Here is a 21,126-nt window from a genome sequence, read left to right on the forward strand (position 1 = left end):
AGTGCTGTCTCGTGTGTCTTGTCTCCGGCTTCATCCCATTGCGAATCAACATTGTTTGTCGAACTATCATCTTTGCTCAGACTCCTTAGTATGAAGAGCATGCCATTCTCTATTCTCCTCCGCTATTTCAGCGCTCCGTATTGAGCTGCTTGTTACGTAGGCTCCGAGGTATCGCAAGTTCGTCACTACTTTAAGCTCATATTTCCCAAAATGAGCAACGGTGTCTGGCATCGTATTATTGATATTATAAGGATTGTGTATGATTACTCTTCGTGTTGACTTGTTGTTGATCTCCAATCCAATGGAATGTAGCAAAGGTTCTAGGACATCCAAAAGCCTTTGTACATCTTCATGCTCGCATATAAATAGAATATCATCTGCGAGTAGAGCCTACATGACCTAACCTGGAGCTCTGGAAGGATTTAGATTCCTGTAAAACGTCATGAAACATTAATATAAACTCCACATTTCGTCGATAATGCGCCTTAAAACAAAAATCTAATCAGATGCGCTTCGTTTTTGTTGGAAAGCCATTTGATAACCGTAAATTGGCGCGACTTGGCTTCTTAGCTTATCTAATAGTAATTCAAATAAATTCGTCAACTTGAAGAGCAGTGTTTTCCAACCCACATTTCAGCAATTCGATTCCTAAATTATCTAGCCCGGGAACACTATTGTTTCTTGATGATATTATTTGTGTTGTTGGCTGGGTGTCCAAAAGTGATTATGTCAGCTGATTTTTTAGCTTGAAACCGTGTATTATGCTCCTTAGCTGCATCTTGTTTCTCAATCCAGACATTTATAGCGCCTGTTAATACATATGATGTTGTTCATTATACGCCTGAATAACCCAACCAAGAATCGTCTTATTTTTTCTGAACTCTTCGCTTTCTGATTGATTTCCACTTCGAACGTACGTTGATATAAAAATTGTTTCTTTTCCGAAGATATCTACAAAGTAGAAATAGGTGTTGTCACCGGTCTGTTTGAATCATCCACTTTTGTAGATCTATTCTGCTACTAATGTTGCCGTGCCTCCCCTAATACGCTCCGTTACATCCATACATGTGGTAACATTAAAGCGAAACAAAATTGGTGTGTTAGTTATGCCACTTCCTCAAATCGTAAAATTAAAGTTTCAAAATTTAAGTCCCAAAATTGTAATCTCAAAACTTAGGCCTCAAAATTCACGTCCCAACATTCAGGTTCCAAAATTTATGTCCTGAAATTAAGGACCCTAAATTCAAGTCCTCAGATTCTAGTCCCAAAACTCCAATTCAAAACCTTGATGTTGTTAAGGTGTTGTGGTGTCAAAATTGAAGTCCCAAACTTTAAAATCTCAAAATTGAGGTTAAAATTTAGGTCCCAAGAGTTAGGCTCCATATTCAAATGTCCCAAATTCACGACCCAAAACTTAAAATTCGAAACCTTGTTGATGTTGATGTATCAAAATTTAGTTCCCAAAATTGAAATCCTAAAAATTAGGCTCCGAAATTCAGGTCACAAAATTTAAATCTTAAAATTTAAGTCCCAAATATGACCAAAATTCAAAACCTGATGTCTAAAAATGCAAGTTCCAAAGTTCAGGAACCAAATTTCAAGCCCCAGATTCCCAAAATGTCACAAAATTGAGGTCCTAAAATTTAGGCTCCAAAATTCAGGTTCCAAAATTTAAGTCCCAAAACCTCAAGTCTCAAAATTCAAGTTTCAAAATTCAACTGCCAAAGTTCAGGTTCCAAAATTCGGTTCCAAATTTCAAGTCCTAAAATTCAAACCCCACAACCTGACAAAAATTCAACACCTGGAGTCTTAAAATTCAAGTTCCAACATTCAGGTAACGAAATCCAGGTTGCAAATTTCAAGTCCCAAAATACAATTCACCAAGTTGAGGTCCCCTAAAAATTTGGGTCCCTAAAGAAATTAGGAACCTAAAATTTGAGCCCCAAAATTCAAATTATAAAATTCGAGTGTCCCAAAAGTACTCAAATTCAAGTCCCAAAATTTAAGTTCCAAAATTCAGGTACCAAATTTAAAGCCCCAGAATTCAAGTCACAAAATTGAGGTCCTAAAACTTAGGCTCCAAAATTCAGGTCCCAAAATTCAAATCCCAAAACCTCAAGTCAAGTCTTTCAAGTTTCAAAATTCAATTTCCAAAATTCAAGTTCCAAAATTCGATTCCAAACTTAAAGTGCGAAAATTTAGGTCAGAAGATTGAGAACCTAAAATTCAAGTCACAAAATTGAGGTACATTGTAGGAATTGAAATTGGATTTAAATTGCGCTTGAAATCGTGTTTGGAACTAAGCTTGAAATTTACTTTATAACTGGAATAGAAATTGAACTTCAAACAGGAATTATTTTTACGCAATTAACTTGCTTATCGCAAGGATAGTAACCGATCAAATTAAAAACTGCGATCGTGTGGGTTACAGAAACTATCTTGTTTTACATTAAATTTTACAGAGAAGAACGTACCCCCAGTATGCCTCAGCCTGGGCACGCCCGCGGTGACGAACCGAACAACGTGCCACGCCATTAGTTCAGTATGAAGTTGTCAATAGAAACCAACCGCCTGCTTCGATAATTGCAGCAGATATCATTTAAATTACAACAGGTAACGTCTGTTATTGTATAGTAGCGAATGCTGGAGACTTACTTGACACAATTAACACTATCGTTGTGGGCATTTTTGATGGTGCACATTTGCTTCTCGGTGACCGGATCAAACAGCACGATTGTCTTCTTCTCGCAGGCTGCCACCAGAATCGAACTGTCAAAAGTAGAAGAAAACAACGAATAGATTAAAAAACAGTGATTAAGTTGATCGATTAGCCGCGCGCTCTGCGCGCAGGTCAGTTATTATTTACAATGTAAAGGTGTAACAAATCACCACTTAAAAGTGGCGATCGTAGCGATTAAAAGCTGCCATCAGGAAATGTAATCGATCGATTGCTGCTCAATGATTACGCTGACGCGACGACGACGGCGATATTTGACATTTGAAAGTTAAGCTTATAGCTTTATTGCGCTACCCGCCGGCCGCGTCCATAAGGAAGAAACAGTGCTTGTAAAACGCAACCGACTATGAAACACACAGTCCCGCACTTCTTTGCATTTTAAGCGACCTAGGCCAAGTTTTATTTCACTTGTCCGTTACCTACCTGTGCAGCGGTAGATTCGATGAGCATTATATTAGCATTGGCTAGGCTTGGTTTGGCTTGGCAGGTTCACGCGGAAGATCTTTTACCGCGAGGCGAACTGACTAAAAGCTAATCGTCATAAAGAGCAAGCTGACTCAGAATGGGTAGAAATAGGTAATGCTGCGTTTTTATTGGTAGAATTTTTTGTGCTAATTTATGCTGGTCGAACCGCTTCAACAACCGGGTACATACCAGTGGCTGGAATGCTGCTGAATTATTAATTGCAGTAGCAGTAAATCGATCGTTTAGTTAGTTGTACAAGTTGCGGATATCGACTACCGATCGATTGAACAACTTATCGAAAGGTCCTATCGGAGCTGGCTTCCGATTTGTCAAACTTTAATTTATTTCCCGTTTGTTTTTGCGGTTCTTGAAAAAATTGAGGTTAGAGTGACGTTCAGAACAACCATTTTAAAAGGCAAGTTACAATCACCACTTAATGCAGTAGTAAACTCAAAAATCGATATAACTGTAATCCATAAATATGTAGGTATGTTTACATTTACGACACATTAAAAAACACTTATTCAACCAGCCGGCAACCCTTCATAAATGCTTTTATTTTTATGACTAATAAACGCACTCAACTATTAATTATACCAATCACACAGGTGAATGATTCTCTCGGCGTATAGGGCATGTTATAGGGCAGAATCCTTTAAGGTTTTTTTTTCTAACTGACAGAATTACGCACAAAGTAAAGCTGTGGAACTATTTAAAACAATCTAAACCACCATCGATCGAACGGCCGAGAGCGGTCGTAAAATATGAGGCACGCATCTATAAAATGACGCTTCTTCATGATGAGTACAGAATTATACGGTATATTCGTGTAACTCGTTGTTATTGTTGTTGCTGTTGACCGGCTGGCTAGTGGCGGCTGCATCAAACAGATACAAGACAGCTAAGTCTGGTCTGGGCGGCTGCACACCAGACCGGAACAAGCTGCGGCCGAACATGTGTTTTAGATTTGTAGACCTTTGTTTACCCCTTTGTTGCTGAAGCGGCATCGATCCGTAGTCGCGTTTTCATTGCTTCCCATCTAGGGGTAGGTAACGTAACCATAGCTACGGTTTGTCAAAAATGTGGTTTTAAAGTACCTACTATCACTATGGTAAGTAAAAGCAAAGTGAGAAAAGCTAATAAGTGTAAACAAGTAAATTATTTTAATTTATCACAGCTGCTGTTTTCAGTAGCCCAAATTAATGCAGTTGATTTGGAAGTGTACACACCCAATTTATTATTTTTCCGTAAGTAAGAAATAAATTGAGTATAAGATTGTGAATAACATAAGCCTAGTATATTTACCAAGAGCTTTATTAAACAATTCTTTTTAACCTAGTCCTCTTCTTTGTGTTTTTTGGAGCATCTCTTGACAACAACTCTGTGTTTCGCTTCTTCTCTGAAAATACTCTAAAGGTTTTCCAAAACTGCCTAGAGTTTGATCTCAAATTGCTCTAGAACTACTCTGCAACTGCGTGCGTGTTTTTTTTTAGAAAAAGCTCAATATGCCTGGCACACTGATGATGCACTGCCTCACGTAGCACGGTGTGGGATTCTAACCCACTAAAAACCTCACTCCTCCTGGACCTAAATCGTCCCGAGACCGCCGCTAGGAATTACTTCGGAAGGAGGGCGTGCCTAGGCACTACTCCGTTACCTGTCGAGACGTGCACCGATGCTGGCATGGCGACCAACTTAACGTCCATCTCTTCACGGCCACCCTCGCAGGATTTCTTTGCGTAAGTGTAGCTAGCATCGCGACCGCATTCACAGGAACTTTACCCGAGACGGGAACCAAATCAGAAGTGCCCTCCAACAGCACGCACATGGCCTCCGTAGCGGAATTTCTCCACCTGTCGAGACGTGACCTGATAAGGATGTGCCCTCCAACATAACGCGCACCCCGCAGTCACAATCGCAGGATTTCTTCCATTGCCACTCTGAATATTGTTCATCCCTGTGCAGGGACTATTTTTACACACATATGAGTTCGTCTAGGGTTTTATCGCGCCCAGAATCGCGTTACTTTTGATCTGTGTGTCATATGCGGCCTAGAGACGTTCATTCAATGGGCCACATTGTCCTCTATATGCTCATCACCCCTCTATCGAAGGGTAACCCAGGCGTTACCGACTTGCTGATCTGCCCCATTTTTGCTGCAGCTCAACCAGAATTCTTGAAATCGATCTAATGACGACGTTCCAAGTGCCCTCATCTAGACACATTTTCTCAACAATGTTGTCTACGTTTAGAGCGAATAGGGGTAATAGGGGCATAATGAGCATACGGGGCAAAATGGGCCACCGTTCGTTTGGGCATATTGGACAATCAATTTCGCTAATTTGATTAATGAACTTGTTGATAATGTTCTTAATAAGCATTTCAACAAAAACTGCATCCAAATTCGTTGACATGTCTGAGATATTGAGAAAATACTCGAGCCGACTCAAGATTGTAAAAATGCTATAAGAATTGCAACCCACAAAATAAGCTCTATAGCTATTTGTTGCGTGCTCTGGACTTCTCCACTCCATATATGGTTACTATTACCATATATGAACAATCGCTTTGTATAATTGAGATATTTTTTTTGTTTTATCGAATTATTATAATTATTTTTGATTAGTATAGCTGTAAGGGGCATAATGAGCATACCTGGCAATGTGTTTGTACATAACCCATAAACGCTGGAAAGTAATATAAACATTAAAATGACACAGTCAAGTATAATGCTGCGTGATTGCACGCAACAATCAACCCGAAAATAGCGGTTACAGAGCAAAAGTGGTGTCTTTCATCTACCTGCCACTTCTCCGCCATGTTGCCTATGTTGTTCAACTGAAAAAAAATCGGTAAATAAAAACAATCATAAAACAACCGCTAAATGAAATGAAAATAGTCACCATTTCGCTTTTCTTTGTATTGATATAATCTTTTATGTTATTTTCTAGTAAAAACTGGCTAAAATGGTAACTTCAACTAAAGTGCCCATATTGCCCCGTATAGTGGCCCATTATGCCCCGTATGGTTTTTGAACGAAGCAAAAAGTATCATTTTTTAAACATTCAAATTTGATGGCTGTTCATAGTTAATCAATATTCTAACATTGTTAATTTATCAAAGACATATCAAATCGTAAGTTTATGGCAATTACCAGAATTTTGATTACGCGCTACATGTTTTATGACGCGTTTTGCTTAGGTGGCCCATATTGCCCCTACCACCCCTATATCGCGCACAGCTTCAAATCAGGGGCATACAAAGACCACATCATGCTCGGGTGTTTCTTCAACATCGCCGCATCCGGACAAAAGGGTGACCTTGTATGCCCGAGTCGGTATAAATACTGTCTGAAGCAACCGTGTCCCGAAAGAAATTGTGTCAGATATCAGTTCACTTCTCCATGCTTCCTGTTCACCCAGGCTGAGAGCACCGGTATTAGCTTATGCGTCCATCTTCCGTTAGTCGCGGAGTTCCACTCTAGCTTCCATTTTGCCATTGACTCCGCTCTCATAGCTTTTCGAATTCCTCTGGTATCCTTCCGCTTATAACATTCGCTGTCTTTTGCCAAAATTATATATATATATATATATATATATATATATATATATATATATATATATATATATATATATAGATATATATAGATATAAATATAGATATATATATATATATATATATATATATATATATATATATATATATATATATATATATATATATATATATATATATATATATATATATGGGAATCATTCCAGCTATGACGCAGACCGCTTCCGAAGAAATAGTTCTGTACGCGCACACGACCCGCATTGCCATGGGCCGATACGTACTGTTCAATCTCTTCTTATTCCGCTTGGTTTTAAGTGCTGCTATCCAAGCAGGTCTACCGTATCTCAGCATCGAAGAAGATACACTGGCTAACATGCGCATTTTGCTGCTGTTTCGACCTTTTCGGCTGTTCCGAGTTGTTTGCCATAATTCTGACCAGTGCGTTAATCACTTTTCCCGCCTTTTCGCAAGTGTAGTCGACGTGATAGTTGAAATTTAGCCGGTCGTCAATCCATACATCTAGGTGTTTCAACGGTCGCTTCGAGGCTATCGTGTGCTGTCCCACAACAATCTCCGCTGATTGAGTTGTCTTGCAGTTGCTGACCACCAGCACTTCCGTCTTATATTGGGCTATTTGCAATTCCACCCCTTGCATCCAGCTTTCGATAATGTCTATCGACTCGGTTGCCAGCATTTCTATTTGTTCCAGCGACTCTCCTGTTACGAAGCCAACGATCTCCGCGCCTCTAGGCAAAACCAGTTTTAGTGTACAGTTCCTGAGAGATGGACCCACGATAGAACCTTGCAGGACTCCCGCTGTAGTCCTGATCGTGCTCTGTCCCTTGTTTGTCTCGTAAAACAGCACCCGATTCTCGAAGTAGCTTTTCAAGATCCTGCACAAATAGTCAGGGACGCTCATTCTATGGAGCGCTAGTGCAATGGCCTCCCAACTGGCACTGTTGAACGCGTTCTTAACGTCAATCGTTACCACTGCACAGTATCGGTTACCCCTACGCTTCTGTTTGAACGTCTTCTCAGCTCTTTCGATCACTGTGCAAATGACGCCCACCGTAGATCTCCCTTTACGAAACCCGAACTGTTTCTCTGAGAGCCCGTGATCACCCTCCAAGCATACCGTCAACCTGTTCAAAATGATCCTCTCCAGTAGTTTTCCAAGTGTATCCAGCAGGCATATGGGTCTATACGATGCTGGATCTCCCGAAGGTTTCCCTGGTTTAGGCAGCAACCCTAGGTTCTGTATCTTCCACCTCTCTGGGAAGTGGCTTTCGTCTAAACATTTCTGCATTACTGCCCTGAACATGTCTGGGTACATCTGCGCTGCCGCTTTCAGGGTCACGTTGGGAATTCCATCCGGCCCCGGTGCTTTCTTCACTCTCAGTTTTTACCTTTGTTACCGAAAAACACGAAATTGATCCGAGACCCGGAGGATCGAGTGTCATATACCAATCGATAGGGTTCGACGAACTGAGCAATGTCTTTTTTTTACAAGGTTTCGGAAAACCAATATGCTTATCCGGAGCCAACCCGGACGTTGTGTGGTACGCTCACCCACCAAAACCTCTTCCTTGCCTTCTGCCTGGATCCCCCCGGTACCACAATGAAGTATTACATCAGGGGGAGGCTGTGCTCTTGCACTTTTCCAAGTATCACGCTTTCTAGCGTTACTCCTTCAGGCATATCGAGGGCATGCCGTGCTCATGCACTTTGCAGTTATCAACGCAGGCTAACGTTTGCTGGTCATTTGCGCAGCTAGCTCGCAGTACCCTTCGAGACGTGTACCGATTAGAAGGTGCCGACAGTCCTAACGTGCACCCCGTCACAGCCGCCCTCGTAGGGTTTCTTTGCTATGCCTATTTCAACAAGGACCGATCTGCGTATTGGGACTATTACGGGATAAATCCCATCCCCACATATATGAACCCAGTCTAGGGTTTTACCGCGCCCCGGATCGCGTTGTTTTGGGGCGTCATATGCGGCTCAGAGACGTTTGTTCCCTAGGCAACCTTTCATCCAAAAAAACTTAACTCCCCACTTACGCTGCAGATCAGACATGATGCGGACGATTGTGCTATTGACGGCATTCCAAATGCTCTCGTTGCGACACATTTCGTCCACCATAGTTCCGACGTTTTTTTTGTCGGAAGATTTGACCACTGCGACCATTATTTTGATCTATTGTGGTAGTTCCGACGTTAAGACCGTTAATTCTTCCCGCCATGCAGCAAATCTGGGACAGTCAAAAAACACGTGCTCTGCTGTTTCTTCCACGTTCCCACATTCCGGGCATAAGGGCGACCTAGCATGCCCGAATCGATAAAGGTATTGCCTGAAGTAACCATAACCAGACAAACCGAGAGTCTCAATGAGCCTTTGGGTTTATCTACCTTTCTGTGTCGTGTTCCACTCCTGTTGCCACTTAGCCATTGATTCTGCTCTCATCAGCTTTCTAATTTCTCTGACCTCCTTTTGCCTATAGCACTCGTAGTCCTCCTTCAGGGTGATGTCGATGGGAATCATCCCAGCGATTACGCACGCAGCTTCTGATGAGATAGTCCTATATGCGCTCACGACTCGAATGGCCATGAGTTGTGCCGTACTTCTCAGCTTTACTCTGTTGCGCTGGGTTTGGAGCGTTGTAATCCAGGCTGGTCCGCCATACCGCAGTATCGACGATGATACACTGGCTAAGAGGCGCCTTTTGCTACTGCTTGATCCAAAGTTATTCGGCATGATCCTAGACAGTGCACTGATGACTTTCGCTGCCTTTTCGCATGCGTAGTCAACGTAACCGTTGAATATTAGCCGATTGTCGATCATCACACCCAGGTGCTTCAACTCGCGTTTTAAGGTTATGATATGTTCTCCGACGGTAATCCCGACGCGTTGGACCGCTCTCCGATTACTGACCAGTAGTATCTCCGTTTTATGGTGCGCTATTTGCAGTTTCGCGTTCTGCATCTAACTCTCCACCCTGCGGATTGATTCAGGCGCAAATACGTGATCATGGCCGTTTTCTTTCCGAGGTTCGTCCGGTATACTCGCACGCGATTCGTGAAGTAGCTCTTCACAACTCGACACAGATAGTCGGGGGCTCTCATTCTATGAAGCGCTGCTGCGATGGCTTCCCAGCTGGCGCAGTTGAATGCATTCTTAACATCGATAGTGACCACTGCGCAGTAGCAGTTTCCTCTGCGTTTCTGCTTGGACGCCTTCTCTGCTGTCTCGACGACAGTCCGGATCGCATCTAGCGTGGACCTTCCCTTTCGGAACCCAAACTGTCTTTGTGTCAATCCATACTCGCCCTCCGTGTATATGGATAGCCTGTTCAGGTTAATCCTTTCTAGCAGCTTTCCTAGTTTTAGGCAGTTTTGCATCACCGCGCGGAACATATCCAGGAATGCATGGATTGCCCCCTGAAGAGCTGCGTTCGGGATCCTATCCGGGTCTGACTCCTTCTTCATCTTCAGATCTTTCGCGATTCTGACTAGTTCGTCATTGGAGATTCTTCTCTTGTCAACGTTCTCATCCTCTAGCGCCCGGGTGGGGGTAGGGGGCCAGGACGTAGGCTCGTGTTTCGGGAAGAGGCCTTCAATTATGCATTTTAGCTTATCTGGGCATCCTGCGGTTGGCATTGCTGGGCCCCTGGTCTTTGCCATCACTACTCGGTATGCATCGAACCAGGGGTTGGAATCGACTTCTCTCCTTAAAGGAGTTTGTCTTGCTCTGCTTAATCGCATATTTCAGTGCCGCCTTGGCAACGCAGAGGTCACTTCTTCTTTCCTCTCTAGTCTCGGCATGATCCTAATGGGTAATGCGTTGAGTGACTCGTTCCACCAGTAGACTGGACGCCGTCGGTTTCTGGGGTTCACCTTCCACGGCATGGTTGTGTCGCATGCTCTCGTTAGCGCTTCGGTCTGCTCATCAGCATTACGATTCTGGGCTTGTCGATCCTTGTCGAATGCATCCATTTTCCACTGCCGCTCGTGAATTCTTCCTGTCTGTGCTGCCACGGGGTTCCGTGGACCAATAGTGTACCGTATAGCTTGGTGGTCACTGAAGTGAACTCTTCGCACACTCTCCAGTTAATGTCGGTTCCCAGAGACGGGCTGCAGGAGGTGACGTCGATGATAGATTCTCGGCCAGCTCTGCGGAAGATGCTGGTGGTTCCAACGTGGCTCAGTTCTACTTCAAGCGTTACCAGTGCTTCAAGTAGGCCGTCACCTCCTATGACGATCGGTCTCCGTCCAATGAGCTCTCCAGTTAGTTCGTCTAGCATGCGGCGGAACTGTTCCAGCGTCCATCTTGGGGGAGCATAGCAACTGCACACGAAGATTCCGTTAATTTTGGCGACCACGAAACCCTCGTATCGACTTGTAACCACCTCCTGAATTGGATATCGGCCCGATAGCAATATCGCGGATATCGGCCCGATAGCAATATCGCGGCCATTTCTGCTCTATCTGCTATCCAGTTACCGTTATCGAAGAAAATTCGATACGGCTCCGCTATGATTGCAACGTCGCACTTCGTTTCAGTTGTCGACTGCCACAACAGTTGCTGTGCAGTGACGCAGTGATTGAGGTTGATTTGAATCACCTCCATTATTGTAGGCCTGCCTTTGCCTTCTGGTACACCGCGCATTTAAAGCCTCCCGTCACGTGGTCATTGTCTTCCTTGCACAACATACACCTCGGTTGCTTATTGCAGTCCTTCGCGACATGTCCCTTATTGCCGCATTTCCGACACAGCTTCGATTTGTCGGGGCCCGGACAATTCCTCGCCTGATGACCGAAGTCCATGCATTTAAAGCATTTCGCCATTTCTTTGGGTTCACGGGGGATGGCTCTAAAACTAACCACCGACCATCCGATCTTGACTCTGTCCATCTTTAGAAGCCGGTTTGCCGCCGCTATAGACAGGCGAATCGACGCCGTCTGCGTACTGTCGTATGCCTTCCGCAGTCGAATAGAAATTGGAACGTCGCCCAGGTATTCCGCTCTTGTTAGCGCCGCTTTCACCTCACTCTCCGTTGTGACCTCGTCAAGATTGTTCGCTTCAACGATCGTCTTCTGAGACAAACGTTTTTACTTGAGCTTCGATACCGAGCGCTGTTTCGACTAGCACCTTGAAGGCCACGCTTTTCACCTCTAGGTCTCTCTTGAGCTCGAAGAGCAACTCGCCGCTCTGAGTTTTCCGGGTTTTCACGCCATTTTCCCCTAGCTCTTTCAGCTTCGAGTCGTCCCTCATTTCCTTGAGCAGATCGACTTACGTCATCTTCTCGCCCTTCACTCCAACAATGAGAGCGTCGCCTTTGCTCCGGATCCGGCGAGGTTGGGGTCTCTCCTTATTCTTCGCATTTTTTCCGCTTCTTCGCGTTCTGCCAACCTTTCCCTCTGCGTCTGCTTCTGCCGATCTTCTTTCATCTTTTTCTTCTTTTCACTCTCCTCCTTCTGCTTAGGGATGGTTCGTCAGCCGCTAGCCTCACCCTGCTCCCTGTCGCACTGCTCCTCCGCTCTGTTTTCATGTTGCTCTCCGTGGTCGCCTTTCAGCTCATTCTTCCGCTTTTTTAAGCTTACCTTATCGCCTGGCGATTCCCGATCCCACTTTTCTGTCCGCGGGGCTCTCGACGCCGCTTGTTCTACGGTCCTCGCTGCCAGGGCCTCCTCCGCGATTACAGCCCTCTTAATCAAGGCCGCATGCTCTACTTCCTTCTCTGCCATGGCCTCCTCGGCGACTACAGGCCTCTTAATTAAGGCCACCTGCTCCACTTCCGCATCTATCACCTTCGCTAAGGTTCGTGCCGCTTGATTCTTGATCTCACCATGGATGTTACTTCTCTGCTTCATGAACTCGATCAGCTTCAGCGGCTTTTCTTTGACAGCCTGCAGCTTGTTGTTTGTTGGCTGTCCTCCTTTGACTTCTGGGTGAGCGTAGTGAAGTTTAGCATTGAGCCTTGCTCTTTTGGAGTTATCTGCTGCTGTGTGTTGCCGCTGAACATTTGTGCGACCACATCCTTCAATATTGGCGATCTGCACAGCTTCTCCTTCCTATCGAACACGCAGGCATCGCTGTCCTGCGTAGCCATCGCGCTATCGCTATCTTCTCCTGTATTTGATTTTATTTTTAATTCTTGAAAACTCATTTCGGATCCCACGAGTAGCTAGGGAAGTATGTAGTCCGCTGTGCCAGTGCTCTGCCGTAACGCAGTAAGGGCTTCGAACTGGTCGGATGCGCCCCGGTGTCCGCCAGGTTACGTTCGCAGTGAGGTAATTTTGATTTTGATCCCCCTTACCATGCATCCCTCGACGCAGGTCGCGTCACATCTTGGATTCGGTGCCCGTGGTGATGTTTGTGTATCGTCCTCATCAAGAACGTGGGTGGCTATACCGGTTAGCGCCGAAGCGAGGGGATAAAGGGTCCCATTCTTCTACCCCTGTGTGTGTGTGTGCATGTGTGTGTTTTTTTAACGAGTAGGGAAATCTGCTCAGCACCTTAGAAGATACGGTACTATCAGACACCTGAGAAGACAACTCAGGGAATAGGGTTTGGTATTCCGACCCCCCTAATGGGGCGTGAGGACCCAGACCCACTAAACCCTACTCGAGTTTCCAGCCTAAATCCCCCCTGGCACCACCTTATCGGTATTACTTCAGGGAGGGGCTATTGTGCTTAACGCACCCTCTTAGACAACTGTGCGTGCGTGCGTGCGTGTGTGTCTGACTGGCATATCTAGTTCCTTTAATAATCTAAGTTTTGTTGCATAAAAGCTTAGATTATTATTAAAGAAACTAGATACGCCAGTCTTTGATTTCTTCATACATGAGTAAAAAGTATGCCATCAGCACTATCTCTGGTGGTACGACGGACTGCTGTTTTTTCGTGGGCAGATTTGTCATTTAAACCAAAAAGTAAATATTCCAATGTTGAAGTTTGTTGTCCCTGTGGTTAATGGGATATCCATCCTAATAAACTGGCAAACAGATAAACTAAAATTAAATAGCAGAAAGAGTTCCAAACACCAAACCTCTTCTTAGAAAAAAATATGAATTCATAAAGCAAAATACATTTTTTATATATTAGCTCAAGCAGGCTTTAATTAAATCAGCACATTATACATTGACCGTAAATCCGACCCCCACAGCACCGACTAGCTGGCTGCCGCGCAATCCAATTGACACTCCAATCCGCGCGCTGTGCTCGTGTGTAACATAAAGTCACTTTTACGCGACGCGACGAACCTCTACCCGGACTAACCTACTTTGTAGGAATTCCTACAAGGCACCTTACCTAACTAGAACACACGGCGGCAAGAAAAAACCTGTTGCTGATCTCGCAGATGTCAAGGACACTTGTGTGAACTCCTCCAAGCCGTCCGTCCGATCGAATCGCAGTTAGTCAGCGAGTCAATACGGGAGAAGTTTGTGTGGGTTCGGTACGCGCCAACCGAATCGATCACCGGACAGGTAGGGCAGCGTTGCCCGCTGCCAAGGACGGTCACGTCCGGTTGTCGCGGTGTACAGCGAAATGCAACGGCTTAAAATATGTTTCAGTGGGTTTGGCACTAAATGTTGTCGTATCGTATGTTTGAATTTATTATGGTACTTCTTGATGTAATCGGAACCACACAGCTGTGCTGTGTGGTGTAGATCTGTCAATATGGTAATCGCTGTTGTTTTTTTCCTGTTCAGACAGCTCCAATACTTGCGATGCAATGCACTCGATGGGCTGCAAGGTAAGCTCCGCCGCCGCCGCCGCCGCCGCCGCCGGTGAGCTCACGAACTGGTAAACGGAACCAGTCGATACCGTCATAGTAAATCGTAAATCAGACCTAATTCACTGCCAATCATTGAATTATTTGCCTCCTGTGTTCGTGCTTAGTTCTGCTTTTAATATAAAAAAAATGACAGTGAACCAACCATCTGGCGTCCGGCAAGTTCCTCGCTTGATCCTTGGCTGGTGCGTCTAAGTCTTTGGATGGATTTAGACGGACCGACAGACAAGCAGCAGCAGTCGGTGCTGCCGATGCCGACGCCGACAGGCGCCGTCTCGTCTGCAAGATTAGCGTGCACGATACGGTTGACTAGGCTTGACTAGCACCAGGATTAACAAGCCACCAAACCGGGTGCTGACAGGGTCTATGTTTATCAGATTGAACCGGCTGCCGATAGGTGATCGATGCCATAAGCACTAGCTATAGGAGTGCTGGGAGTGCTTTTGACCTATTAACCCGGAGATTCTCGTACGTGATAAATAAGTATATGCAAATGTTAAACTTGTACTTGACTGCATGCAAATGAGCGCAATCCCTACGGCATTGTTATACTTTGTACGTTTCTTTGCTAAAAACAGTTTTTAGCATAAATCTGGCATAAATATTTGCTTCAAATGAGCTGTTCCTATAATGAATTAACGTCTAATTGCTGGGGTGACCATTCCGTACGTGTTCAACGTTAGTGTAGGTCAAACAAGGCGGGTATCGAATTAACACGCCAAACCAGCACATTAATTACAAAAAATTATCCAATTCGAGTGCAAGTCCCCCGCAGTGCTGCTACTATGAGATGGAATGGGTTGGAAAATGGTAGCAAATGTGGGACTGACTTGCGCCGCTCGGTTGCCCACGGAGCTACGTAACGTAACCGCCCCACGCGGTTCGAGCACAACTATCGAGCCTAAATTCCGGGTTTAATCGACCTTGGCTTATTGCTGTTCTAGTTCTTGAACTTTTTCATTTGTTCAGACGGACACCGACACCGACACACAGGCACATTTTGCCATTCACCTGCTGAATCGCGTTATGGCATCGTCATATCATGCGACCGTTCACAAAACGACTTCACTTCAATAACCTATATTCGATTCGAATTTAGCAAACTGGTCGGAATCTATACCACTTTTCTGTGGACGTATCCGTGTAAGCCCACATACAACCGTCCTCCCGGTTACCATTGATAAATACTTATGTTATGTACTCAACATTAAGACTAAACAAATTTGCGCAGTCATCCACTATTAGAGTCATCGTCTTTGCGCAGACGCACATTAGTGCCGGTATTGGGTTGATTGGTGAAGCCGATTGGCACCTGATTCGGGGCCCATATCCTTGCCCGCGCCGCCGCCGCCGCGGTGCGTTTCATCTCAACGGGTTTCTGATATGCAGCGCTGGTAGCATGGAATGTTCCCTTCGCGGCGAGCATTAAAACCAACGGAGCCAAACATTGTTGCAGGTATTCCTTGAAATGTTTCGATCATCTACCTACGTCCACCTGCCCGTAGACGTTCGGTCTGCTGATAAGCGCTCTGACGGGGTGAAGCCAACCGAGCGTATCCTCGGTCTGCGCAGTTCCTCGCACGTGCCCGGCGAGGGACTTCCGTGCGAACAGACAAGATCAAGGATTGAGACGACCGGCGCAGCCGGTTTAGCCAACCCATTGCATGTCATTTTTACTGTAGGTATCATGTAATCGAAATCAGCCAGAATGGATGTATTTATTTATTATTTGCATTACCGTCTACGAGTGGCATAGACTTAGTTAACATATGTTAACACAGCTTTATCACATCCAAGGAGAGCTGGCCGTCGTGAATATTTTTTTTTGTTTATCAGCTTTTCTGAGCTACTACTTATCAAACTTATCAAAAGGTAAACGCCGGCAGAAGAATGTAATTTTACAGAGGCAATAGAGTAGGGCGGGGCATAAGTGCGATGTTTGAAGTTTTCATCAATTTTTGTGAGATATAAAGAAGGACAACAACATAACATATTTTATTGTGATGCAATAACTCAATGTCTTCACATTCAACTATAAATCATCTGCGGTAATAGTGTTTTGCAAAATAAATTCTTCTTTCTTCTGATCAAGTGCTGATTCGCACTTTTACCCCACTAGCGGGGCAAAAGAGCGAATACCGCGGGGCAAAAGTTCGAAGCTAGAATCCATGAAATTAGCCCTGCAGTAGTTAACAAAACCATATTATCTTCAATCTGCGTAATGTTTCGGTAAGGAATATTCTCAATTTGCACCTTTCCTATTTTGCGTTGGTGTATTGCAGCCTCCGGTAGATCGAAACTTTTCAAAACGTTTGTTTTTTGTTTCATCAGTGGAAACACATTGTTTTTCTTCGGCCAGCATCTGTAGAGCACACAGTTTTCTGCAGATCTTTTATTTCTAGTATCTGTAATGTAGACTGATGTAAAACGCTGCTACAAATTTTCAACAAGTAATATCTTCCTGTTGATATCGTATTTGCCATATAACAAAAAATTACAGCAAAACCGCTCCAAAATAACATTTGCACATAACTCAGCAACTATGCTTCGTAAGCAACCAAAGTTTACATTAGATTCAAGCTGTCAAAGTAGTCACCCATCCATGCCAATGTAGAAAATTTACTCGGAATCTGCACCGATAAATCACTGAATCGCACTTTTACCACTCCTTACTCCTCCTACAATCATGAAACTAAATTTACCCTATGCTTCAAGAGTTTTACCAGCGATTCACGCTTCTTGAGTTTTTTTTTTGATCATGCAAAAATATACCGAAAATACCGGTTTTTGATCATGGAAAAACCGGTCATTCGGTATTGGAAAATAGCCCGGTAATACCGGTAAAACCGGTATAGCATCCCTAGCAACGGGCCACCTGTGCCAAGCTTATCAAGTTTGGCATTGGCAATTTGATTATTTTGATCGAGTTAGAAAAAAACACAAGTGAAGTCCAGTACTTTAGTGTTTGCTGCGCCATCGTGATGTGGAAAAAATGACGGTGGAATAGTACCTATAAAGAAGTCTGTCAAGCAATCTTCGAAGGGATAATCAAACTAATATTTGATTTAGTCAAATTTGTATTAACTTTCGAACTAATTTATTCCATACTGATTTTTGTGGAAGAAGGAGACTTATTCTTATCTTATTCTTATTAATACCTTCACAGCCACAATAAAGGATTCTTGGAAATAACCCGCCAACCACACGCGTTGCTTACTGCGATCCATATTTTTGTGGAAGAAGGAGACTGGGAAAAAACTATTAAAATTATAGTGTTGCGCCATAGCTATCCAGCTTTCCACGAGCGATAATGGCGAATATTGAGCACAAGTGGGCACAATCTTTTGACATTCATTGGAGGAGCGTCGAGTTCGCCCTGACGGAGTTGCTATGGATACATTCATGATTGTTTGTTGTTCGAGTGTAAAAATATAAACATTGTTTAATTTTGCAGTTCAGCTAAAGAGGAGCATAATTGAACGGACAAGTTTTATGAATTGTGGCTTTGCAGTTTTCGCAAATTTCAGGGAATGTCCAAATACGCAACGGAAAGCTTCTTATCAAATCGAGACGCTGTTCGAGAGCAAACTTGAAAACGGCTCGACCAACATGAAGTTAATGTTTGCGTTAATGTGTAATGTTTCGAATGTTTAATTCGCACGATTGTGAAAGAGTATTCTGAGTCAGTGCCTTCAGCAAATTATGGCCGCAAACCACTATAAAAGTTTGAATCCGTTTGAATTTATCTCCCCGAGCAATGCCTTTAGTTCGTGATTCATACGCCTCCGCCACTCTCCGCTTTCAGTTTGTACTCCACCAAATATCATCTGCAGCATCTTCCGATCAAACACAACAAGGGCGCGTATTTCCACCGTGAGCGATGTCCGTAATAAAACTACCGGTTAAACAAGGGGTTTGTACATTGTCTGCTTCGTACGGCGGCGTATGCTTCTTGATCGTAGCATTTTGCGAAGGGCAAAGTAGGTCAGACTTCTTGCTTGTATACGCCAAATAATTAAGAATATTGCGCAATAGAAGAAATGTGCAATATCATTGAAGCTGTACAGAAAATCTTCAGTAAAAATTAACAGAGTACTCTAGAGAAATGTCAGAACACAACACGGAAAAGAAATTCGTTCGGTTGCTAGTACTAACTGGGATAGAAATAACTTTATGTTTAGTTAGAATAACCTGTTGGTAGGGCTGAGATAATTCTGCGGGCTTCAATCATCGCTTCGAACATTTCTATCCGATCTTAGAAGCAACGATACGCTTAACTTAAGCGATGACGAATTCGTGAAGAAAGAAGATTTTGTCGCAGTGCTAGAACCAGTCTGCTGCTGTCGAATTGCTGTCAACTGAACTTTCAGTTATAATCTATACCTATAAAGAAGGATTTCTGTCTGTCTGTCTGTCCGTATGTTCCTTATAGAATCGAAAACTACTGAACAAATCGGCGTGAAAATTTGCATGTAGAGGTTTTTGGGGCCCGGAAAGGTTTTAGTGATGGTTAGAGACCCCTCTCCCCACTAAGAGGGGGGGCTCCCATACAAATGAAACATAAATTTCTGCATAACTCCAGAACTAATCAAGCAAATAGAACAAAATTTGGCATGTGGGTGTTTTCGGTGACAAGAATTTATTCTATGGTAAATTAAGACCCCTCCCCTCTTTATAAGGGGAATTATAACTCCTCTCGCCTTTAAGAGGGGGGGCTTCCATACAAATTTCCTCATAACTCGAGAACTAATCAAGCAAATGGAACCAAATTTGGCATGTAGGTGTTTTTGGAGGCAGGAATTTTTTCTATGATGAATAAGGACTTCTCCCCATTTTATGAGGGGGGGCTCCTATACAAATGAAATACAAATTTCCTCATAACTCGAGAACTAATCAAGCAAATAGAACCAAATTTGGCATGTGGAGGTTTTTGGAGGCAAAAATATTTTCTATGGTGAATTGGGACCCCTCCCCACTTTAAGACGGGGGGCTTCTACACAAATGAAATACAAATTTCCTCATAATTCGAGTACTAATCAAGCAAATGGTACCATATTTGGCATGTGGGTGTTTTTGAAGGCAACCATTTTTTCCATGATGAATTAGGACTTCTTACCTTTTTAGGAGGGGGGGGGGGGGGGGTTCCCATACAAACGAAATAAAAATTTCCTCATAACTCTAGAACTAATCAAGCAAATGGAACCAAATTTGGCATATGGGAGTTTTAGATGGCAGAAATTTTTTCTATTGTGAATTACGACCCCTTCCCCTTTTAAGAGGGGGGGCTACCATACAAATGAAATACAAATTTCCTTATAATTTGAGTACTAATCAAGCCAATGGAACCAAATTTAGCATGCAGGAGATTTTGGAGTCTTGAATTTATTTTATGATAGTTAGAGACTTCTAACCCCTATGGTAGGGGGATATGGACTCTCATACAAATAAAACAGAAATTTTTGCGAAACTCAAAAACTAATCGAACTCGAGAAATTCGAGACTCTTCCATAAAACATCAATCAATAACAAGACCACAAAAACTATCTATACACTCGAGTCTTTTTTTACACGGTTTTTTTTCCGACTACTCAAGAACGGTGCAATTTAGGATACAATACGTGACGAATGTCGGGCCTCTCCCAAACGTATTGAGAAATAAATGAATGGTCCCTAAATAGCCCCGTTATCAATATTCGAAAAAACAAACCGTGTAAAAAAGTACTTGAGTGTAGTAACACTAGATCATTCAGGACGAGACGGCCGCGAGTGTTGCCGGCGACCCGCCTTCGGAAGCGCCGCCCACTGTGGGGAGGCAACTTCACGCAGAAATCACTACTGTCTAGGTTTATTTATTTTCCTAGGTCTACCTAGGTTTCCTGGAACGAGCGACAGCGAGTAAGGAGAGGATCGCGAGATGGTATTTTCCACAAAAAAGGTTTCCGTGAAATGGTACATTCCGCTTAAGGTTTTTCGCAAAATGATATTCGGCGTAATGTTGTACAATCATGGCGAACATTACTATCCGCTTTCTGGCTATGCAATGAGGGGACAGGGGAGTTGTTTTCTACTTTACTGTGAGGAAAAATTGCAAATTTGTATATTAAACTACCCATTCCAGGTAACTAATAAGCCTTAACGTAAGCAGCAAATCAGCGCATCTGGCATTTTATACTGCACGTTATTGTATGTTAGCTTTTTGACTGCATAGGTGTTGTAAATTGGCATCCAAAATTGTATTCAAATTCTTCGTGTCGGTAATTAGCTGTAAATTAGCATTGTCAGCACTATAAGAAGGTTATCAGTAAAGTAGCTGTATATTTTGCCAAAATAGCATTTAAGTAGCATTTAAGGCAAATTAAATGCTTATTGGCCTATATTTGAATAGCTTTGGTGATGGTTATTGGTTACCTGGGATGCTTTCATAGTTACGTAACTGATAAAATGAATCATCTAAGGTTGAACTCCTCAGAAACTTGCAAAACTCGAGATTGTGACAAAGATCATCCGAGATTCGTGATTTATGTACAACACAGGTTAATTTGTGGCAATACGAAGTTTGTCGGGTCAGCTAGTTTAT

At 43.4% G+C, this 21,126-nt stretch overlaps 1 protein-coding gene across 1 annotated transcript in view; it reads right to left on the reverse strand.

Annotated features, from left to right (window-relative positions):
* Positions 1-21,126, reverse strand: part of LOC128736009 (DDB1- and CUL4-associated factor 10 homolog) — a 47,896-nt gene that overhangs the window by 19,911 nt on the left and 6,859 nt on the right. The window contains exon 2 of the mRNA XM_053830495.1: positions 2,656-2,769. Within this exon, the coding sequence (XP_053686470.1) occupies positions 2,656-2,769 (114 nt within the window). The remainder of the gene's footprint in view (positions 1-2,655; positions 2,770-21,126) is intronic.

This window comes from Sabethes cyaneus, chromosome 1 (genome assembly GCF_943734655.1).
Source record: "Sabethes cyaneus chromosome 1, idSabCyanKW18_F2, whole genome shotgun sequence".
In the NCBI taxonomy this organism is placed as follows: domain Eukaryota; kingdom Metazoa; phylum Arthropoda; class Insecta; order Diptera; family Culicidae; genus Sabethes; species Sabethes cyaneus.